Raw genomic sequence first — 22,513 nt, 5'->3', positions numbered from 1 at the left:
AATTACACCCAATTGGAGATAATCTACCAGTGACAATATTATGTTTTTTTTCTTTTACAGTATGTGTTGCACTATACTGTATTTGTTGACTTTGATAGTTTCGCATAACTTTAGGAATTTGAACAATCACAATAAGTACACCGAGTTAGACAGGCCACTATAATATGTGCCAACTTTGCATTCATAGCTGTCACACTTAATTATCATGCCAAAATACAAGAAAGTACATTGGCTGCAGGAGGTCTTTTGTGAAGTCTTTGTTTTTGTGTACAATTAACTGCCAAGCACACTATATACTTAAGTAAGAGCTATTTTAGGTGAACATAATTGTTAGGGAGTTGTTTTTATCAGCATGCCTCACTCCCCTTCACCGTGCCCTATCAGGAGACACCCCTAAGAGGAAGCGTTGTCCAGAGCCGTAGCCCTGAAAGCCCCCCACTAACCCTGACATTTGTTCATCTACCCGCCTCCTCCCCCCCCCATGTCTGTCAGAATTGACCACTTTACAGGGGAACAGGTAGGCAGGCTCCGTCAGTCCCCCCCACCTGTACCCTGAAACACACAAATTCGTACGCAGGGCCGACTGCCAAAGATCCTGCTTTACTGACTGAAGTGGAGGGGAGGGGGGGTATGACAAAGACGACAGCTTGTGTGGGGGAACATTGTCTGCGGCTGCGACTAGAAATCTTTTCAGGAAAAACAGGATTTTATACACAATGGTCGTGGGTGTGAAGAAAGGGGGCACATATTAAAAGAAGTGCCTTTATGTGTGCAGAGCTACTGGTTTTTAAACTGTATTCACATGGATAAGGTCCAATCTGTTCTTTTTTTTTTTTTTTTTTTTTCCTGTGCTCGGCTAAAGTGTGTCAGACTGGATCAAAAAGGGCTTTCCAGGTTGTTCTTGTTTTCTTGGAGATTAACTGTGATACATCCAGGACATCATTCGGGCTAAAAAAAAAAAAAAATGTTGATCTACTTACTGAAACGTAGTAAATGCATATGGGATGAAACATTTTCCTTCGCCATGATGGAGTGACTATATCCACAGAAATAGATGGAATTTGGATTTCTCCAAAACACCATCGGATCACATAAAAACTGTAAGATATGCATGATTATGCGACTGCTGCCAAAAAAGCATCCACGATTTCTGCGTTTTCTTCACGCTGTGAAACCTCCTCAATCATCTCACCACAGAAACCACAGCAGGGAGGTCAGTTGTTATAGAGATGGCTTGGTAGGTTATCAGCTACAGTATTTTTTTGTGCATGTAAGCGTGCGCACGCTGTGTGTTTGTTGTACGTGGACGGGGGATGGAGCTGACAACCGAGCGGAGGATTCTTATGTAATTCTCCCTTTAGGTGGCAGAGAACAGTGAGAGCGGCAGCCCACACTGAAAGAAGAACCTGTTTGTTAATAAGCTGCATGTAAGATAAGATCAATATTATTAGAGTGTTTGTACACAACACAGCGGCTGTCCAGATGTAGGAAAGTACCGGAGGTGACAAGTGGCAGCACGTTCAGTCAGGAAGTTGGTTCGCCAAATCTCTCGAGTGAGCATTTCTCCATCTCTTTCACGCACAGTTTTATTTTCTGCGGACGCCGGCGACCAACAAACAGGCACAAATGAAAGTGTTTGACCTTGATAAAGGTCACACAGCAGCAGAGAGCCGAGACAAAGCTAAAAATAAAAAAATAATCCAAAGTAACAAAGACTTGCATGACAGAGAGGATGTGAGGAGAGTCTGACGAGGTTTAGTGAGGGGATGACTTCCAAATGCTGAACTCCCTTTAGTACCACCTCTGACATTTGTCTGGCTGAAGTTGACAGGATGAGCACATACTCTAAATGTTAAGCACCTCCAGCTGTGCTCCCATGTTAAGGGCTATTGTTGACTCGCATCGAGGGACATTTCTGATTGTTACAAAAAAGTGATCAATGACCTGCGGGGTCACTGATCTTCAGCAGGGCCAGGCCGAGTCAAAAATAAACCATGAAATATTCGATTCAACAAAAATGCTTTATACTGATATTTAGTCCTTTATTGTTTGAGCTCAAATTCTATAAAAGCAAAGCATTTTCTTTAAGACCTAATTATGTAAGCGGGTGATTCTCTCATATATATTACTGACAGCAGTCTGTTCTGAACACATAACACAAAGAACATGTGTTTATCCTGTCAGTTTAACTCTAAACAAAGGATGATAACAGGTGTACCAAGTGGAGTTTGGATTGGATAAAGTTGCTTCATATGTCTTGAAGCCAGGAGGCACTTCTGTGTAAAAGTTTGTGAAACCATAAACAAGCAAACTGTTAACCTGGGTTATGAGCATGTTTAGCAACTTTGGAGGGAAAAAAAAAAAAATCACATTAAAAAGGAAAATTGTTCACTTCCTTTGCGCCCACCCCCTTGTCATAAGATATGGATGTCCCGTAAGGTTATTTGTGTTTGCTGGGAAATGAAGTGCTCAACTGGATTAAAAACATACTGCATATGTTTGGAAATCTGTTTCCCTGGGCGTATGAGTGGAGTGAGCGAGCGTGAAGCAGCAGCTTGCGTCTCCTCCAAGAGAGAGGGCAGACACTCTCATCATTAGCCGGGCTACAATGTGCTCCTCTACCTGCTCCAATCTGCACAGCCAGGCTCCACTCTGACGCCAGACAGATGTTCCCAGCACGAGGTGCAAAGTACCGAGAGGGGAAATGAGAGTGAGCAGGAGAGAGGCAGAAGAATGGAAATATTCAGCAGAGTACACAATAAGAGTTTAATTATGAATAATACCAATGGTTCTTTGTTCTCACAATGAAGCTAGCTATGGTTCGCCTGGCCTTTGGGAAATTGTTTTTGGCTTCCATATGGGGGCAGCTGTCTGTCAAAAAAATAAATGCTTAAATCATAACATGCCACAGCAGGGATAATTACAGGATAAAGAACAATGCAATTATGTAGGTTTATTTGCAATATTGGATATGTATTTTGCTAAACAAACTCTGGGGATGCTGCAGAGGTTAGAAATGTAATGCTGTCATTTGGCGCCTCTCAGACAGTAATGATCTTAAACTCAAGCTGTTTTTGTAAAACTTGACATGACTACAGATAAAGTGACACACTCAAGTCAGAAAGAGAATCTGCACAAGAGTTTTCATAACATACAGCAAAACTGTTCTTTGTGCACTTTTCAAAGACACCACGGTGATGCTTTTATCTTATTATTAACCGTGTTTGCAGCCACAAGTTGCTATATTATTGTTCTAACACTATAAAACACTACTAAAAGACCCATATTATGACAGCAGTTGGCTCGCAGTGTTTCTTAATAATAATTAGCAAAACAAACAACACTTTCCAACTCTGCATGTTTGTTAGGTTTTTAGTCCGGTACCACGGTTTATAATATAACAAAAAGACACAATGTAACAACATGCTTTTCAGAACTAAACACTGAATGAAAGGCTGCAAGGCGTTTCACGTCTCCTTGCTCGCAGTTAAAGGACATCTTGAGGTGTGGAGCAGATGATCTCTGCAGGCCACAGAATTCGCAAACACAAAGCCAGCTGGTCTGATACAGTCACAATAATTCACTGTTTGTATTTGCCTGAGCAGCAGCAGAACACAGGCTCGGTCCCCCTTCGGGAGCTGCTACAACAGAGATGGATGTTAAAGTATGCATATCCCACGATAACGAGTGCGCTCAACTGTCCAACTGGCCTTCAATTAGTCAGGGAGAGGAAGTCAAACATGTGATGGCTTCCAATCCACAGATCTTGTTATTAACTTTTGGAACCAAGAGGACACTGCCTGATGGGTCCTGTCTTGTGCTGTTTTTGTTCAAACCATATCTCAGAATCAGAGGAAATATGCCTCAAATAAAGAAGTGCTAGAGAAGGATGGCCGGCAAGCTTTTGCTCCAAGCGCACGTAAACAAACATATTACGCTCAGTATTTGATGATTAGAAAATCCAATAATTGTCTTTTAAACTCTTAGGGACATTAACATTTTAGACAACTAACATGTTTTATGATGTCAGAGGCTCAGGAGAGAAATGCCATTCACTTATCAAATCCATAGAACTCTAAGGTGATACAGCGTTATTTGAATGGGACTTTACAGCATGTTATAGGCTTTTATAAGAGGAGGAAAACACGGTTAACTGCAGCACTACTTTACCACTACATATTGCATCATGTCGACTCATCCAGCACGAAAACTACAACGAGGAAATAAGTATCAGGAAGCAAAAGTAACACCCGGCGCTGTTTGGATATACGCTAACTCCATTCAGGTACTAATGATCTGCTTGTTATAGTAATTATTGCTGCGAGAACGTACCGGAACATCTGTATCGATTTAGGCTCTGGGAGAGCGGGGAGAGGGAGGGAGAGGCCCACAATCTGGAATACGACTTCGGGAGCGAGACAACAATCTGTTGACGGTTATTTTGGTAATTGTCCATAATTGATGTAAAAACACGGTGTGTTCTGCAGAAGATTTTAAATTACTGTCTCCGTAGCTCATGGGGTCAACGAAAATGGGCAGTTGCGATGAAAATGCATATACAGCATCTAATAATGTGAGCTCCAAAGGAACTGGACAGCTGGTGAGAGAAGACAAGACACACAGCCACACAGTTTACACTTAATTGGAATAAACTGTTCTTGGCAACCCAAAGCAACAATGTGATAAGTGATACACACATGGGAATAAATACAAAGATTTAATATCTGACATAAACATCTAAATATGACCTGTATTTGTTGGTTATACTGCACAGTCATACATGTGTAGATGCTCATTCAAACACAAGGATGAAGTCACTTTTGGTATCGACTGTATCAAGCAGAAGCAAAAATACAGCCCAGATGGACCAACAAAACAACAAACAAAAGACGAAGTAACAAACATGCAGTGGCCACATATTTATAGAAGCAGACATTTGTTGTAAGTTGACTTTACTTGAATGACAGAGGTTGCAGTGAGTGTACCATATTGAAAAGTATTCCTTGCATTATCCACACTCTAGTAAAATATTTGAATGAACTAAACAAAATTCTATAAACTGCTATTCAGTTCAATGTCACTGTAAATTACGAGCTCAATATTAGAAGTGCAACTTTTTTAGTTTAAACATAAATTGAAAATGTACTAACTTAAAACTTTTCAAAGGGATTCTTTACAGCAGATCATATTAGATCATCCTTGTGCACTTGTCCCGAATAGATCTGGGACCAATTAGAAAGCAGGCAAAAGAAATCTAGTTTAAATTTCTCATTAGATCTGAACAGCAGGAAGAACTAAAGCTAAGCTACAGTTTTTTTTTTTGTTTTGTTTTTTTTCATAGCACCTTATTTTCCTGTGGAAGGATTCTCTAAACACAGGCAAACCTGAAGTGTGGTGTTTAATTTCTTATCCCACATGAATAAGTATGAAGCTAAAACCTGTTAATTCCTAAGACCTGAGAGTAGTATGGTAATAAACCCAGCTTTTAGGAAGTTGCAGGTAAGCAGTGTTTTGTGGTTTAAAATGCCGAATTAAATGTAATAAGTGTATTTTGGTCTGCTCCATTTTACAGAGATCAGCACAGCAAGTCGCTGCAATTTGTTTAGTTTTTAATGCTTGATGCTTCGACCGGGCATCACTCAAGGTCAAGAATCAACACTTAATGAAGGACTCGTTTAGTGTTGTTCTGGATATTTGGAGACATTTTAGAACGCTCACACATTCTGGGATTTTCACCAAAAACCACGTTCTTGACTCTGACCCACTGTAGAATCATGAAGTCTTCTAAAACTCATACAATCAAGAACTCCTTCACATAATTTGCATTCTAGAACTCTTTCAAATTGTACAACTCTGAAAGATTCTAGAACGCTGACCGATTGTAGAACTTTGACAAAGATTAGAAGTCTAGTGAATGCTATAATTCTCACAAATGCCAGAATTCCAGAAGCGTCTCAGTGTTTAACAAACCGATGTCCCTCTGAATTCTGTGACTTCAACAAACTCATGGATGGGAGCTTCAAAGAGACAAAAAGGAATGTGAGAGTAACCAAATATAGTCACCTGACTAATAAAGGCCAATTTGAAAGAGTCCTTTCAAATTGTTTATCAATACATCAAAAGCATAAAAACTTTTAGAATGACTGTGTTGCTCTGCCTGAAGTTCCTCACATTAAATGTACCACTTAGACACAAAGAGTTAAAACCTTTTCTTTTTTTTATAAGGAGGCTATTAGTTATTCCTGCGTTGAGAGCAAAATATAAGCTGGACACTCTAGTTCTGATAAGGCCCTCACATGGTCGTACTGCACAGTACAGACAAATACTTCTACCAGCAGGATTTTGGCACCACTGACCCACTGTGAGGAGACACTCAACTTATGTTTTCATGGGTAAAGAGCTGCTTCATAATGCAGCTCTTATACAGGAACTCTAGAGTATTCTTGTGTTTGTGCAGCCCGGGTTGACCTCTCTTTACTCAGGGCTGAATTAAAGAAACTCATACTTCTTAGCTGTCGATATAGAAGAGGTATAGGCATTAATTATGGAAACATCTATAAACTGGAGCAAGGCTGAGTAACCTTGGACTTAATGAATCTATATGAAAAGAAAATGGTGGATGAAGCCTGTGTGATTTGATGGAGTGTGGATCAAAACGCTGCTCTAACTGACATTTGAACGCACGACCCTAACTTCAGCTGCAGACAAAAAATAAAACGCTTCTACAAAATAAACCACCATGAAAGAAATAGCAATGCAAATATCAAACATCGGCTCACTTTTCATCCAAACCATGCAAAATTACAGAAAATGTGCTAATAATTAGTCACTTTTCCCCCCCTGGGTTACCTATATGTGCTCATTGATGAATTGACCTGAGCTGCTGGCAATAGCGCCACACAGAAATCCCAAAATCCAATAAATTCTCATGGACACTTGGAAATAAAAAACAAAAACTGAGGTTGTGTGATGCCACCTAGCCACCCTGGTCAATTAAACACCTCCCACTACAGTTAGCATCACTCAAAAGGCTCATTAACCCCTCTGACCAACCACCAGTCACAATCAGAAAAAACATCCCGTCACATTGGCCAATCCCTACGTGGACAACGCAGGTCAACACCCACACAAGTGACAGGAAATTGAATTGCTAGAGAGAATGTGGTCTGTCTGAACACCAGAAAGACATTTGTTTATTTGCAGCGAGACATGCAGCCAGATAGACTTCATGGGCTGAAAAATAAGAAGCGGGGGGGGGGGGGTGTCTGCTGCAATTCTGTGAAGTGAAAATGACTACTTTTTGTATATCATCGATGTATGCGAGTGATACGAGGTAAATATACCAACAGATTCTTAACAGCATGCAGGAATGTGTCTGCATAAATTATCTCTTAAGCGCAACATAAATGAGCTGAATCACAAATCCTGAATCTATGCATATTGTTGGTTTGCTAAAATATATATAACCCAAATACATGGCATTTAGATCGCGGAATCAATGTGGCGTTTACTTAGTGTATAATCACGCCTTATCAAACGATATGGGATCAGTGATACATTATTGAAGCGTCTTTGTGTGCTTGTTTTTCAGACCACTACTCCTAATCTACTGGGTTGATCTCCCGGTTCCCAGGGGATTAGAAAAATGTCTGCAAACCTCAAAATATTTGAGGCAATCAACAACTCAACATGCATTTGGCGTTAGAATGCAAGAATGTGAAAACACACAAACGAACGGATAAAAAGGAGTGAAATATGAAGAGAAATAAGGGGATCGGAGCCGTGCCCATTTCGGGGGTGTAAAATATGGAGAAGTGTGGATCATTGGGGGAGCTGCTCTGCCTGGGGGAACAGATGAAGGGAGGACACTCTGCCAAGATCTCTCCACTGAAGGGGGAGCAGAGGGACTGGAGCTCTATGGGAGAAAGAGTGTGCGCCTCGCATGCTGCTCTCCTCAATCTCAGTCTCACACGCCTGCATTGACACGTCCCAGGCTCTCTGCAGCAAAGGGAAATTGTTGCTGACAGGGCCTTGCAAACTTTCACAGCCATTTAGAAAGACTTACTCCCACACTTTTGTCACAGGCATTTATTGCACAAGATACATGATATGAAAAATTAACATTTTTCAAACTTGGCACCCTTCTTTTTTTTTTTTTTTTTTTAACTAAGTTAGGCTTAAAAACCATTCATAATTTTTCAGCCTCGCGATCGGCCCCAGTGCAGATGTAAACACGAGACATGCCAAGCGAGACCCCGAGATTATGAAAATGCACAATTTTCAAGAAGAAAACCCCAACAACAACCACACTCGACTTCATGAATTTTGTACCCTGTGACTTTGTAATCCAATCACAAATACTGCCCGTGTCACCAGCAAAACACTTTAGTTTCAAAGTGAGAGCAGAGTTACTGTACCTGAATATTTACCACCAACCAGTGCCTCCAGTAGGCAGATGTTGGGTTGGCGCGTTTCGGAGCGTCAGGATCGACCATCGTCAGGACGTACGTCTTTTTCTGCAGGCAGGAGAGAATTCATTTATTTATATATTATTCCATTTAACACAGACAAAGTGTTTACCACAGTACCACACACATTGTGATTGGCCTACAGGCGGTTCCAGTAGCAGCAGTACTTGATCCTTTTCGCTTTCTAAATGCAGACATGTGCTGTTTGTACACTGCGTTGCCCAAGGCTTGACAGCCATCTTCGCAGTTAACAATACTTAGTTTAAAAACATCAAAACAGAGGCTTTACCTCACTTTCTCAGCTTTAAATCAGTCCACCAAATGCTGTGTGATTTTTTTTAATTTTATTTTATTCATAAAATCTGTGCTTTCCTTGTTCTTTTTTCAACATAGCTGCTGGTGCTCACAAAGCCAGAAGGCTGGGTTGTCCTTTTATTAGCCTGACACATGATCAGAACACGGCTTTAATTCAGCTGTCAAAGCTAAAATGTTAAGAAGTATCAAGGAAACAATCTTAAAATGGCAAAGGACAATAACCGCAGTAGCTGTGCACGCCACAAACTTATTCCCGTAGCCCGCCAGCTCCCGTTTCCTCTGTTATTCCTTAAACTTTGTATCATTACTGTGACATCAACAAAATGACAACGTTTTGGATCTGATACCAAATCCTCTCGTTAACATATTCACAGTAACTTTCTGCCACTTCCCAAGTATCTTTATACCCCTCAATCTGTCAATGGATAAAGTGAGAGAAAAAGCATCTTAACTAACGCTTGATCACAGTTATTGGACGTTGACTTGGCGGCTTAATTGCCGGAAAATCTTCATTCTGTCTGTCCCTAAAAGTTAGAGAATTATGAGAGCAGATTGAATTATTGCGAGAGCACATTTGTCATCCCTGGTCCGGTGCCCAAAATCTGCCAGACCATATGATGGGCTTTTTTTATTTTGTTCACTTCCTCTACAAACAGAGACATTAATCAAGGCTGTTTCGATCCACGGTGTCCTCTTACTGTACATGTACTTTCAAATCGAGGCGAGACCATAATGATATCAGCTTTAATACATATAAAACAGATGCAGCGTTTCTTACACTCTCACACCGGCTGCCAAATAACGCTGTCGGCGGTGCAGTAAAAGATTTTCAGAGAATCAAACGCTGCCATGTAAACATAAACCTGCAATTCCTGTTTGTTGTGTCCTATCAAGACATTCTTATAGGCCTCTGAAATTATCCTAAGCCGATGTACTTGAATGAGATAAAGAAGTAGTCATGTATTTTTCTGCAGATGCTCATTTTCAGAAGGATTCTCTGCCTACCTGACAAGCAGTAATAAGCGTAAACAACTAAGCCTAATAATAGGATAATACTGTACTCTCAGTGATAGTGCCTGCAGGTAACATCCAGACACACCAGCAACAATGGAGCCTCCTCCACAGCCTGTCAAAAGTGACTCTATATCAGTGACCCCCCCGGGCAGCTTACCAACCATGACCTGTTGCCTTCTCAAGAGTTGTAATCCTCATTTGTACATATTTGCTACCAGGCAAAGAAACTGTGATAATGTAGTTACACTAATATTTAAGTCAGACCCTGATGCATTCAGAAATAATTTCAGACAACAGCACGCACACTCATGCGCACGCGCACACGCACACACACACACACACACACACACACACACACACACACACACACACACACACACACACACACACAGACAGACTGAAAGGCAATTTAAGCATTAAATTAAAAATGACCTCCAGTCACAATTACCGTTGAAGGAAATCGCTCTTCACTGGGTATTTCACGAAAGTTATCATGGATGGAGACAGCCTGTATAGGACAGGTTTAGATTTTGTAAAGCCAAATTTAGAACAACGTTAAGTACGTTTCACATTAATTTCAAACTGTCACAACAAAAACAAGTTCTATTTATGGTGGGCACTGAATTTCAATGATTTATGCACATATTTACTGCCTCGATTCCTACCTGTAAGAATCTGGCTGGTCCAGCTGGCATGGGCAGCAAATAATAGAAGAATCTCCCACCATGCTTGCACTTCACACATTGTGGCATGTACCCTTCTCTCTTATGAGGACATTTTTTTTTCTTCCTCCATCTGTCAAAATCCACATTAATTACGCACAGATATGTGCGAAAGACTCCAGGGAAAAACAGATGCATATTCTGCCATCTGAAATAATTTATCAAGGCTCGAACAAACTAAATGTATATCAAAACATGTTTTAACAGGGCTAATTCTCATAGCAATATATTGGAAGGCATGGATTTTCTAAAAATATGTTGGAGCTCCTTCGTATTAACCACCAGTACTAACGAGGAAACTTAACACTTGAGCCCTGGTGATAATTTGAAATGTAGGCACTAGTTTTTTACTGTAACCAATAAAATATCTTATCATCTACATCAGAGCTTATGTGTTTATGTGTGTTTGGGTACATACATGGAGGCTACACTGTCAACCAATTTAAAAGTGTAAAAGGTCCATAAAATCAGTCTGTCATCATTACTGTGGCTTGTAATGGCTACAGGGATTACAAATTTTTTTTTTTTTAAATGCATTATTAACTTACAAGCTGGAGACAGAAACAAAATCTGGGTAGGTGTCGGCCACAGACCACAGAGCTCCGTTGGGTTTTACACAGGAGGGGATGTGAGGGCCCTGGGTGCAGGCTGGAGGCGGGGGAAGATTGAGCTTGCTCTCTCTTGGGATTAACCTCCCACTGCCTGCTGTGATCACAGCAAAACGGCCCAGGGAGACCACAACGCCACACCGGGCGGCTGGAATAAGACTGCAGACGACCGGGCACCTCTGTCTTGGCCACTGGTCACACAAAAGGGTGAGGATCCCTCTTCAAGGACACCTATGCAGACTGTACTCAAGGATGCATTACATCTGCAATCTTTTATGAGTTTACATTAAATACCTTGAGCTTTACTGTTAAGAAATATTGTTTTATTGTTGTAAAAAGTCAAAAGGTGACATGAAACTCCCACTTCTGGCATTGAGTGATTACAAGTATTAACAAAGCAGACGCTGGTATAGAACAAAGACAAAAGAAGAGCAGCGTCTCTGTGGATGTAAACTATTGTATTACCTTTGAGTGAACTCTGCTGGGGATGAGAATCAGAGAGATGGCTAATCGAGCCCAGCTCTGCTAACTGATGACACCTCGAAGGGCGAGAGTGAGTTAGCGGGAGGGAGAGAGGAAGGAGAGGCCCCTCTGTGAGTTTACAAGTTCACACTTTATCCCTGACCCAATACCAAACTGTGTCATCCGCGCAGCAGCTGTCTATTAATATATCCATTGCTTTATCCTCCTTGTTCTTCATCTCCTTGAGCCGCCACGCACACGAAACCCACAACGTTTCATTAAATGGTCAACTGTGCTCGGCGCTCGACCCAGAGTAACGCATCGATCCCAAATCCCTGTTTTAGCAGCAAAAACACTTGAACTCGTTTGGTAATTAACAGGTATCTGTGTTGTGATTAAGAGACGGTGATGGCTTAACAACCATCGACTGCAGCTTAGAGCGAGGTTGAAAGATCGATCTGTTAAAAAAAAAAAAAAAAAAAAAAGCAGGTGTAACATAGAGCTGTAAAAGTTAATATGTTCGATGATGGTAAAAGTTCAGTCTGAGGCATCTTAACTCGGTTTTGCTATTCATGTGTAGCCACACGAAGAAATCTAAATATGATTCAGAGTCTGGTATGAATGAAATCAGGGGGCAACGTGGTGAGGACTTTTACATAAAGGACAAAGTGACAAGGCATCACTTGGGAGGCTGGACACCAGTGAGAGCAGCACGGCAGCGAGTGATGGCGAGGTTAACGGTGGTAACACAGTCAGGGTCAGGAGATGAGGTTCATCCATGGAGGACAGGAGGTCGGGGGTCAGCCAGCCGGCAGTAATTGCATCCCGACTAGAGAATCGAGGGGCCGCAGACCCAAAGATGAGACGGCGATAGAAGGGGGAGGGGCTGTGCTGCTCACCTAGGGGTCACCGACACGACAGGTGAGGCAGGCCGAGTTGTCATTAAGAGCAGCACATCCCCCCGTCGGCTCATCTACAGACGCTTGGAGACCTCATTGTTCATCAGACGCAACAATATTAAACCTTTATCGGGCAAGTAGCCACTTTTTTAGAAATATTTGTACTTCTTCTTGTGTACATTAAACTGGTGCTGATAGGTAGAGTGTCTGATAATTCTGAAAATGGACAAGACTTCATCCCACTTCTCGTCACAATATTACTGATTACATGCTCTTTTTTTTTTTTTTTTAATGAGCAAACATAAACCCAGTGTATAGTCCAAATGTAGATTTTTTTTTCTTTTTCCAAACAACCAATCAATAGCGTGGCAAATGTGGAAAAACAATTTATAACTTTTTACACATTCAATGACAAAACAACAATGTCATTCACGGTAGTCAGTGATAATTGCAATATTCAGGTGTTTTTACTTTTGTCTTCATAGTTGTATAGCTGGACTCTTTGAGATATATGGTGAGACTGGACTCCCGAATGCTTCAAACCTTTTCTTAAAAAAAAAATACAACCTGTATAAATAAATGCAACATGTGTAACTTAATACACACTTTCAGCCACCTCAGTACTAGAGAAAACTAAACATTTAAATGATAGAAATTCATCATCCATTGTAACTTTTGCACTCTACATAAGCAGGAGAATCTGCATATACATATATATATATATATATATATATACACACACACACACACACACACACACACACAGCATATGTGTGTATGCATGCTAAGCACTTTGTATTATTTTTATTGTATAAAAAGTGCTATATAAATAAAGTTGATTGAGTGATTGATTGAATAGTGACATCAAAAAAAGATCTTTTTTTGTATTACAAGGATTACTGAAAAGGTTGTTCGATAAAATCTGCCTGTGTCACAGCTCATCACAATCTTCAGCATGCATACAACTGTAAAAAAGAAGTTGAACCTTGCCATTTGTTAATAGAACACAATTTCTGATTTGTAATATGTATTGTGTCATCTGAATCTTTTAATGCTTTTAATTCAAGTGTTTTTTTTTTCCTTCAGGTGCGTGTGACCCTCTGTTGATCTCAACTAATGTTTGAAATGGTAATTGCAAAGTCAGAGCCGGCTGTTACTTTCTCCTCTAAATCTGTACGTTGTAACGTTTAATAATAAAAACAAGTGTTTGGGTCAGGGATTCTGTTATGTGCATTCAGCACTGACATGCTTCAGCATCACACAGAAAACTAATACGCTGAAAAGGCAAGAGGATCATATGAGGACCAATGCTGGTGCTCGCCCCCTAGAACATTTACATATTTCATAGAGGTTTGTGAAACGTACCCATTATCTTATTTAACGGATGTGAGACAAGGAGAAAATACACTATCAGACAACAGACGAATTGTCTTTATTGTGAATTTTTCAAAACCAACTACTGTATTTCACACACACACACACACACACACACACACACACACACACACACACACACACACACACACACACACACACACACACACACACACACACACACACACACACACACACACACACACACACCCCCAAGACAAACCAACAAACCATGAGGTGCCAACAATTGTAGTTTTCAGCTGTTTTACTGTAATATGTCCTGGGGTAGTTTAAGAGAACAAAGAAAATGCGACAAACAATGAAAGTTGTGATAACATTTTATTAATTTTGACTAAAATTCTCAATTCACATGAAAATCTTTCAAAGTCTATCTCTGTTTTCTTGCGAGGATAATGCATTTCCGCTCTCTTCTGTTATTTGAACAATCACCAGTGACTAGAAATCAATAAGCTAACAAGTGGATCCGAGGCAAACAAAAGATAAACCCATTGTTAAAAACATGCTTATCAAATCCATTATAGTTCTTTTGAGGTCAAATTGGTGCAAACAAAACATAAACTTAGGTGTTACGGTGGATAAATGTTAGAGTCTTTGAATACTGTAAAAAAGTGAGTTTGGCTGCCTCTATTCACAGGGTCACTCACAGCAGCAAGTCATTGAAACTTAGTTTTTCTTTTTTTTCAAGGTCTAATGATTTCCTGTGTTCATCCTTTAGACATTTAAACCAATTGCTTTGTGTAAAAAATAATAGCATATTACTAGTGCTGACAGCCAATAGGACTACATATATTTAAGTGTGGTCAGGGAAATGTTTTTAATCAGATTTCTTTGATAATGCTCTAAATGCTTCAAATATTTTGAGGGGAAAAAATCATTTGCATTCTGCTTTTGAGCAACTTCAGTTCTTCTGACACTGCAAACAACTTTTTTTTTTTTTTTAACAAGAGCCAGTGACATTGCAGTCACTAGCTCACCATTCATTTAGTAGATCAACACAAATAAATGATATGCAAAGAGAATATCAATAGTTCTCAGTGTGTTCTTAAGTGCCTCACACAGAGCGGGATGCTCACTACCTCCAAACCTGCCTATTTTTAACTCAGCCTCCTCCCACACAGGAATGGAGTGTGAAGTGGCTTATAAATCCACACTTTGAGGAGCCACATGGTCAAAGAAAAGTCACGTGTGGATACAAACGCATATTCTAGGCCCAAAGACAACACAGCTACTCGATCAATGTGAGGTAGCCAAAGAGAAGCGAGAGTGAGATAGAGGGAGAGAGAGAGAGAGCGAGAGAGAGAGAGAGAGGGAAAGATACAAAGAGGCAGCAGTTCAAGAGGAATTCGAGTAGAATATAAAACTCAAGTTTACATAATTGCATAATCACGTTTTCTGTTTGAACATACAAATATGCAATATTCTAATCAAATTAACACATGACAGAAGGCAAGATAAGACAATGTAATATCATTTTTGGCCTACAGAGTATGCGCATTAAATAGATTTGCTTTGTGTCTTTGTCATTTGGTAATCACAGAACAATGTTTTATTTTAGGCTGTAAACCACAGATGATTTAAAAAAAAAAAAAAAAAAAAACTCAGTGAGAGCCAAAACACAGTCCGTTCTGAACTTTGTTTATGAATCCTCGTACTTCTGCTGCGCACTTTGGAACTGCCACGATGCCATAGCTAACAGTGAGATGGTTCACAGTCTGATTGGAGCTTGAGGGGGGTGAAGGAATTAGCAGCAGCCTCAGGAACCATTTCTGCATTTCTCTCAACATTGAAGACTTCTTTCACCGCGCCATGCTTGCGAACACTGCCGTGCTCATGTTAAGCTTATTAGTCACCCTGGATGCGATCTTGCTAGCTGAGGCTTTCAACACTTTCTAGTCGTGGCTTTACACACATACACCTACTCACTGCCATGAAAGCATTTCTGCAAATGCACATGCTCAGACACAGCAAGTGCCACTAACAGGTACTCTGAAGTAACATGCGGCCAGGTGCTGCGATGCGAGCCTCCGATCCAGCCCGTGCTAAATGAGGCAAGCAGGGTGTATTTTTGTCATGCAGTTTGGCTGCTGAGAGCACAAGACAGCCAAACAGGGCAAATTACAGCACTGGACTCATATCCATAATTAATCTGTCAAGCATGTCACAGTGAGAGTCACAGATCTACTATTTCGCCACCGAGTGCAGCCTGAAAAATGGTAGAAGGTGAGCACAGTGTAATTACTTCACCTGGATTTGGGGATCCAGAGGAAACTATTTCAATTAGAAAAGCACATACAAGTATTTGGAAAATGTACACTTTCAAAGTGAAAGATCGAGTGGATCAGTGCATGTTTTGAAAAGTAAAGAAGGGCAGACTGTAACGAGTGACTTTATACCAAATGTCATCTTATGTTATTACAATTTATTATGGCATTGAATTATTGTGGTTGGAACTCATTTCTCACTATTTTAATTCAGCACAACTAAAGAGGCCGATTGTTGATTTTAGCTGCATGATCAACATTTTTTTTTTTATCGTTTCCTCATCTCGACAGGCTAAAATCTGTTTAAAACTGCACTTCAAATAGATGAAATAAGTATTAAATAAAGAGGTGGCAGCAGCCACACTTTGTGCAGAACCGTCGCGGAGGAGACAGATCCGAGGATGATGGGAAACATGCTGCCATGAAGGGAGCTTAGTTGTAAGCACTCTGACACCCATTCCTATTTGGCCATGGGAGCTGTTAAAGGTGTCAGGGCTGTTCACAGGCACTGCGTGTTTCACCAGCCAAGATGGCTTCCACATTTTTTCTATCATGATTAATTATGGTTTCTGATGGTAGTACAGTGAGAAAGTGTAAATTATTCCCACATTTTCCTGTGCCCTCCGTTCAGTCACTGTTGTGTAGGAAGATGCTATTGACGCCATCCATGGATGGCTACCAAAAGGCATCTACATGGGGTGGCAAACTCTAGTGCCTATTAAGGGGTGGGAGTGGTGGCTGTGGTGGGGGGGTGCTTGGCGTGTGGGCTGAACCAAGTCCAGACTGCCAGTTGACAGGGCCGGATTTTCCAGTATGGAAGAGTCTTGTTTCAGTGGGCGAAGCTGGGTGTTGGGAGACTGGGAGAGAGGACTGCCCAGGGCTTGGAAGCTCGAAACAGAATATTTCAAACAGACAAGCACCGTCTGTGTTCCAGTGTCACCAGCCCACCCGTCTGACAATCAGGGCCATGTCATCACGGGCTCTGAGCAATTCAGGGAGCATTCTCATCACCTTATAAGATGTGGCGATATCAGACGTCAGAGCAGTCAGCAGCCGCCGCGGCGCAAACGACATGGAGCGTAAGGTGCGGAAGACACAAAGTACAGTAAAAATGTTCATCGACAGGCAAAACATGGCGAAGATGAAACGCAAAGCTGGGTGAAATGCATCTACAATGCTGTGCTTTGCTCTGAATCCCTTACAAAATCCACAATGTGTCCTCAAACACACACACTGCGCACGTAGCACAGAAAATCCTTAGTTTTGGAAAACTGGTTCAAATAAAATAATTCGTCTGACAGATCATTTTGTGCGTGTTGATATATTTAGTGCTGTCAGAGAGGACATCACAGAGAATGGCACTTACATCACAATGCAAAAACTGTTATCAGAGGAGGTACAGGTTTATGGTTCAAGGGCTCGTCCATTCATAGAGAACAAGCTCAGCCTCTCTGCCTGACACACTGATAAAGACAGCACAAATAAAACAGCTCCACAGCTCCATCTTTCCCTTTCCCCAAGGGAATAATATATCACCCATCTGAATGTGGCACATATTGAATCATTTCCAGCGTTGATGATTCATTTGAATAAATCAGCCTTTTTTATTTTGCCAACTTGAGACTGATACTGAAATAAGGAAAAACTGAAGTAACATTGTTCGATACGAGGAAGGACAGGTGCTCGAGTGTTTTCTATAGGACTGGGTAATCCTAATCCCCTTCAAAGCAACAATTAATGACTACAGCAATAATCTCCTCATATGTGTTGTTGCAATTTGTTTTTCACTGTCAGCCATAACCTGCCTACCTCACATAGACCAAATCCAGGGGGATATGTTGCTGCAGGCAGATAGGATCTTATCCTGGATTTGCATAGATAAATGCGCAGCAATAATTCAGGTGATGCAAAGGACAGACACCGTTTTGACCTGTCATACATCCTCCTTTTGACCATCTGCTATTGACAAACTCTGGTCTCCAGAGTTTAATTTTCAAATGAGGCTAATCCACAGAAAGGCAGGTCTGCATGTTATGAGCATTGTTTCCTAACAAATATTGAATATTGACTATTTGGAAAGAAAAAAATAAATAGAGCAGCTGCTAAAAACAAACAAACAAACAAACAAAAAAAACTTTCCACAAAAAAAGCTACGGATGCACAGGATCAGCCTATCGGCAAATTTGAAAAATCAGCAGCTTGTGCAATGAAAGGGTTATATCCGTATTCAAGCTAAGAGACATACTCTAACATACACAGACACAAATCCTGTTGAGCTGAGCTGAGCAGAGATACCCTACCAGCCCTCCAAGGCACAATTAGGATTTCACGGGGGGAAGAAATCTACATTCCTGCACACATGAAAAAAAGTCCTTTTTTCCTTCCCCACAACAATATCAACTTTTTACTCAAGGAAAAAACCTGAAGCACCACCCGATAGGATTTGGACAAAGACATAAAAAACAAAGCCAGAAAAAAAAAAAAAAAAAAAAAAAAAATCTAAATTTAAGCTGCACTTGTTTAAGAGAGAAAAAAAATATTATGGTTGAGGAAAATCCAGTCCTAAGCCTCCCAGTTCCAATCAATTTCTCCTATTCCGTGCGATATGAAAAGGAGCTACCACTCATGGGTTTGTTTGAAGTGCTCGTTTGTGTGGAGCCGCGCTTCGTTCAACAGCGCTTTGTATGGACAGCCTCGGCGTGTGATTTTAACACCTTTCAGACATTCAGTCCAAGCGCAAGAGGTCAAGTACCTGCTGGTTATAAATAGACGACAAGATGCAGCGAAAAAGGGCTAGATTTCATTTCACGAGACTTCGTAATAGCCGTGTTTTCAAATACAGGCACACAGCGTAAGTTAATGCGCTAAGTTAATACTATCACTGATGGTGGCGTGCTCTCACCTTACTGCTGCCAGGTTGTGATCTGCAAACAGTTTTACAATATGTGTCACAAACCTAAAATAGAAGTAGTTAAACAGCAAACACGTTTCCTGCAAACTATTTCTGCAGGATTTGAAAACGTATGCAGCCAATGGGAAGAAAAAAATAAAAATGAAATGATTCCAATTTTCACCTAAATATAACCGTAGTGTGAACAGAGACGAGTGTCTTTACTTTTCCATACACCAGATTTCAATATTTTGATGCTTTTCTATGACGTGGGTTGAAAACTGCGGCTAAATCCGACCGACTCACAATGATTACAATTTGTGTAAGAAACAAGAACCTTAGTGGAGAAACTGATGAGTGGAATTAAGTCATAATTGATACAAATTGATTTTCAACCAATTATATTTAATTTATACCTTCTTGAGTTCAAGTTTCTCAGTTGTGGGGATTTTCTGGTTTTATTTGTCAGACGTTAATTGAACTATTTCAAGTTGTCTCCAAAAAATCTTTCACCGTAGCTTCGCCAATGGTGGGGAAAAAGTAAGAAAACCTGCAAAGACCAAGAAATGGGGGAAGCCACAGAGAACACACGCATGATCAAATATGCCAGTATACAAACAGTAAAGGAGGGATGCACAGTGGTGTCATGGTACGCACTGTCAGGCCACACTGAGAAGTTCACCGGTTCAAGTCCACTTCAGGGCCTTTCTATGTAAAACGTGCATGTTCTCATTGTGCATGCTTGGATTTTCTTCAGGTAAACCAGTTTCCTTCTACAGTCCAATGTAGTTAACTCTTTATGGGGCAAATGACCATACAACTATAGGTCTTTATCTTGGTTTTTGTTTTATAAGTTGTATCTAACCCTTGTAATTTAATTACAATTACAGAGTGCAACACTTTTTGGATAAAAAAAAACCATACTCGGCAACTCAATAGAACCATGTGGTGACTAGAATGACACAAAACAACCATGGAAGGTTTTCCAAGATGTCGATTGAGGGTTTTAACATATTAAAATATTTTTTTATATCTCTAATTTGTGAAATATGATGCCATTTGGTCAGTTTAACACCTTCCACTAGATTTTTGTAATAAACCCTTCTGTCAGAAGTCTTCCAACACCCCAATTTTATTTTGTTTGTTTCATTCTACTCTGTGATATATAATGCATAGAACAAATAAACAATTTGAGTTAAAAAAAAAAAAAAATAGAAATCATGGAATCTATTTATAAACCGAAATGCATTCAGAATTTATCAAAGTAGCCCGCTTTGGCAGCTTAAACAACTGAACACGGTCATGGTGTTCTTTCCAATATGGAAATCAAATATTCTTCATAAAGTTCTTCCAACTCTGTTGCAGAAGCTCCCATAAATGTGCGGCACTTTGAAGTTGCTTTGCTTTGACTCTTCGGTCCAGTTCACCTCAACACTCCATGTTTTCAGGCTTATCGTCTTCTTTCTTCCTGATGTGGTTCTACCACAGCTTGGACCCCATGAGGGTATGGTAGGGTCTGGTACCACTGCTTTCAAGCAGACATGGGAGGTTGTAATTAATCCAGAAAAGTTGGAAAACCTGCAAGAATTAGTGGCACCGACTGTCAAAGCTTAATAAACCTCCAATGCTGCAGCACAGCTTTAAGTTATTCACTCCTTTCTCGCCAAATTTTGAAACGTACACTATTTTTCAGTCTTTAGTAACCAGACCTATTATTTTAACTCTGATAGTTCACCACTTGCCTTTGTGCCATCTCAAGTTATACATTGGACTTGATTTGTAATAAATAACTGTAAGAATCGCGGTGTTTTAACACTCTCAACAAGTGCTTTCAGCTTTCACTGTTAAAAGCTTTTATGATATATAGACAATGATAAGCCACAACACTTCAGATACAGTTATGGTGCAGGTGGTTGTATTAATTGGCCCAACCATTACAAACCTTTGAATTCAGACACCTTCTATCAGAGTGTATGAACTTCTGCAACGGTTTGAGCAACGGTTGCTGGTCTGTGTGATTTGACAACATGGAGCGACATGGAACCATGGCTGTCCTTGGTCTTGACAAAGGTTCACAACTTTTCTTTAGCTGGACCACTTTAGATAGACCACTGTAGACCGAGAACAGCCAGCGAGAGCTGTCGCTCCAGTCCTCCAGACATCACAGTTTCACCCTTGTTGGACTCGCTTTATTTTCCCCGTGTTCAACGCATCAAATTTGAGGACAAAATGTTCACTCCCTCAGAAATTCTCCCACCCTCGAACTATCTGTTAAAATGTTATGATGGATCAGTCTATTTATAACAGATATTTATGTATTGAACAGGACATTTTTCTGTTTTCTGGTTGTCAAACAGACTGACCTTTGAACTTGGTTGTTAATTCATAGCCATAATTCATCGAAACCTTATCAATCTTTGTTATAAAATAACTGCCTTCAGCTCAAGGAAAAAAAACTATAAATTTCATCTTATTTTAAGATCATTTCAAGCCTGCTTTCATAGTTCATAATATAAACTCTTAGTGAAATAACATAAATCACGTCTGCAGGGCCACATTTGCTTTGACCCCATCGTGTCTCATTTAACTTTGACAGACGTTAAGCTAAATACCATGGTGACAATAAATGCTCCAACACTTCAGCAACAATGAGGGTCTCCAAGCCAAAAGCTTGCAGTTGTGTTAATGAGAGCTGGCAAAATTGTTGCCCTGAAGCACATCTTGAAGAGCCTTATGCCAAATAAGGACATTAGCGGCACTTGAGCTGGACCAGGACCTTTTCGCTGCGCGGCCTGTGAAGTGGTTTCTTAAGGAAAACACACTGTGACCGTCACTACCGATTCTCAGATTGTGTGTCGCGACTGAAGAAAAGGTTAAGCACATTGTCTCTCTGAAAATGCCCCAAATCTGCAGTCAGGCATGAACTTGACGGCCAGATGAATCACGCCATCGCCGCGCTTCAGTCTTCTCATTATCCATACCTCTCATGACATTCACAGAAAGAAACAAAGCACCCTGCCAACACCTACTCTGTGAGAGAGCTCTTTCAGTTCAGCTCAAAAGCTGAGAGCTCCAAACCTCCACACCACAGTGTGGGCAGTGCTGGCAGTGCTGCGTGCCTAAGAACACTGACTGAGTGCAACAGTTGGACTAATAGCAGAACACACACACACAAAAAAAAGAAAGAAAGTAAAATGGACACACAGTGGGGATGGCCACAACTCCAGAGCTGAAGAGCGGGATGACTCCTGCCCACCTCTCTTCTATTCAGGAGCAGAAGGTGTCCACAATGCCTCTGAGGTCTTAGTGCCGTGAGGGGCGGTGAGCTCGCAGCTTCAGCCACTTCAGGGTAAAGCAAATCACTTTAATATGTTAAGCAGATTAAGCTGGATAAATGTCTAGATACATTTTTTGAAAAGCCACATAAATCTCTAGTGTTTTTATTTGGGGAGGGGCGGCATGTGAGTCAGTTGAGACGA

The 22,513-nt window shown here is 40.7% G+C and overlaps 1 protein-coding gene across 1 annotated transcript in view; it reads right to left on the bottom strand.

Moving 5' to 3' along the window:
- pebp4 (phosphatidylethanolamine binding protein 4) overlaps positions 1-22,513 on the bottom strand; it is a 53,966-nt gene that overhangs the window by 21,842 nt on the left and 9,611 nt on the right. The window contains exon 4 of the mRNA XM_080499301.1: positions 8,418-8,516. Within this exon, the coding sequence (XP_080355427.1) occupies positions 8,418-8,516 (99 nt within the window). The remainder of the gene's footprint in view (positions 1-8,417; positions 8,517-22,513) is intronic.

The sequence above is a fragment of the Blennius ocellaris genome (assembly GCF_963422515.1).
Source record: "Blennius ocellaris genome assembly, chromosome: 7".
Lineage (NCBI taxonomy): Eukaryota > Metazoa > Chordata > Actinopteri > Blenniiformes > Blenniidae > Blennius > Blennius ocellaris.
This window is presented reverse-complemented; position numbering and strand designations above follow the sequence as displayed.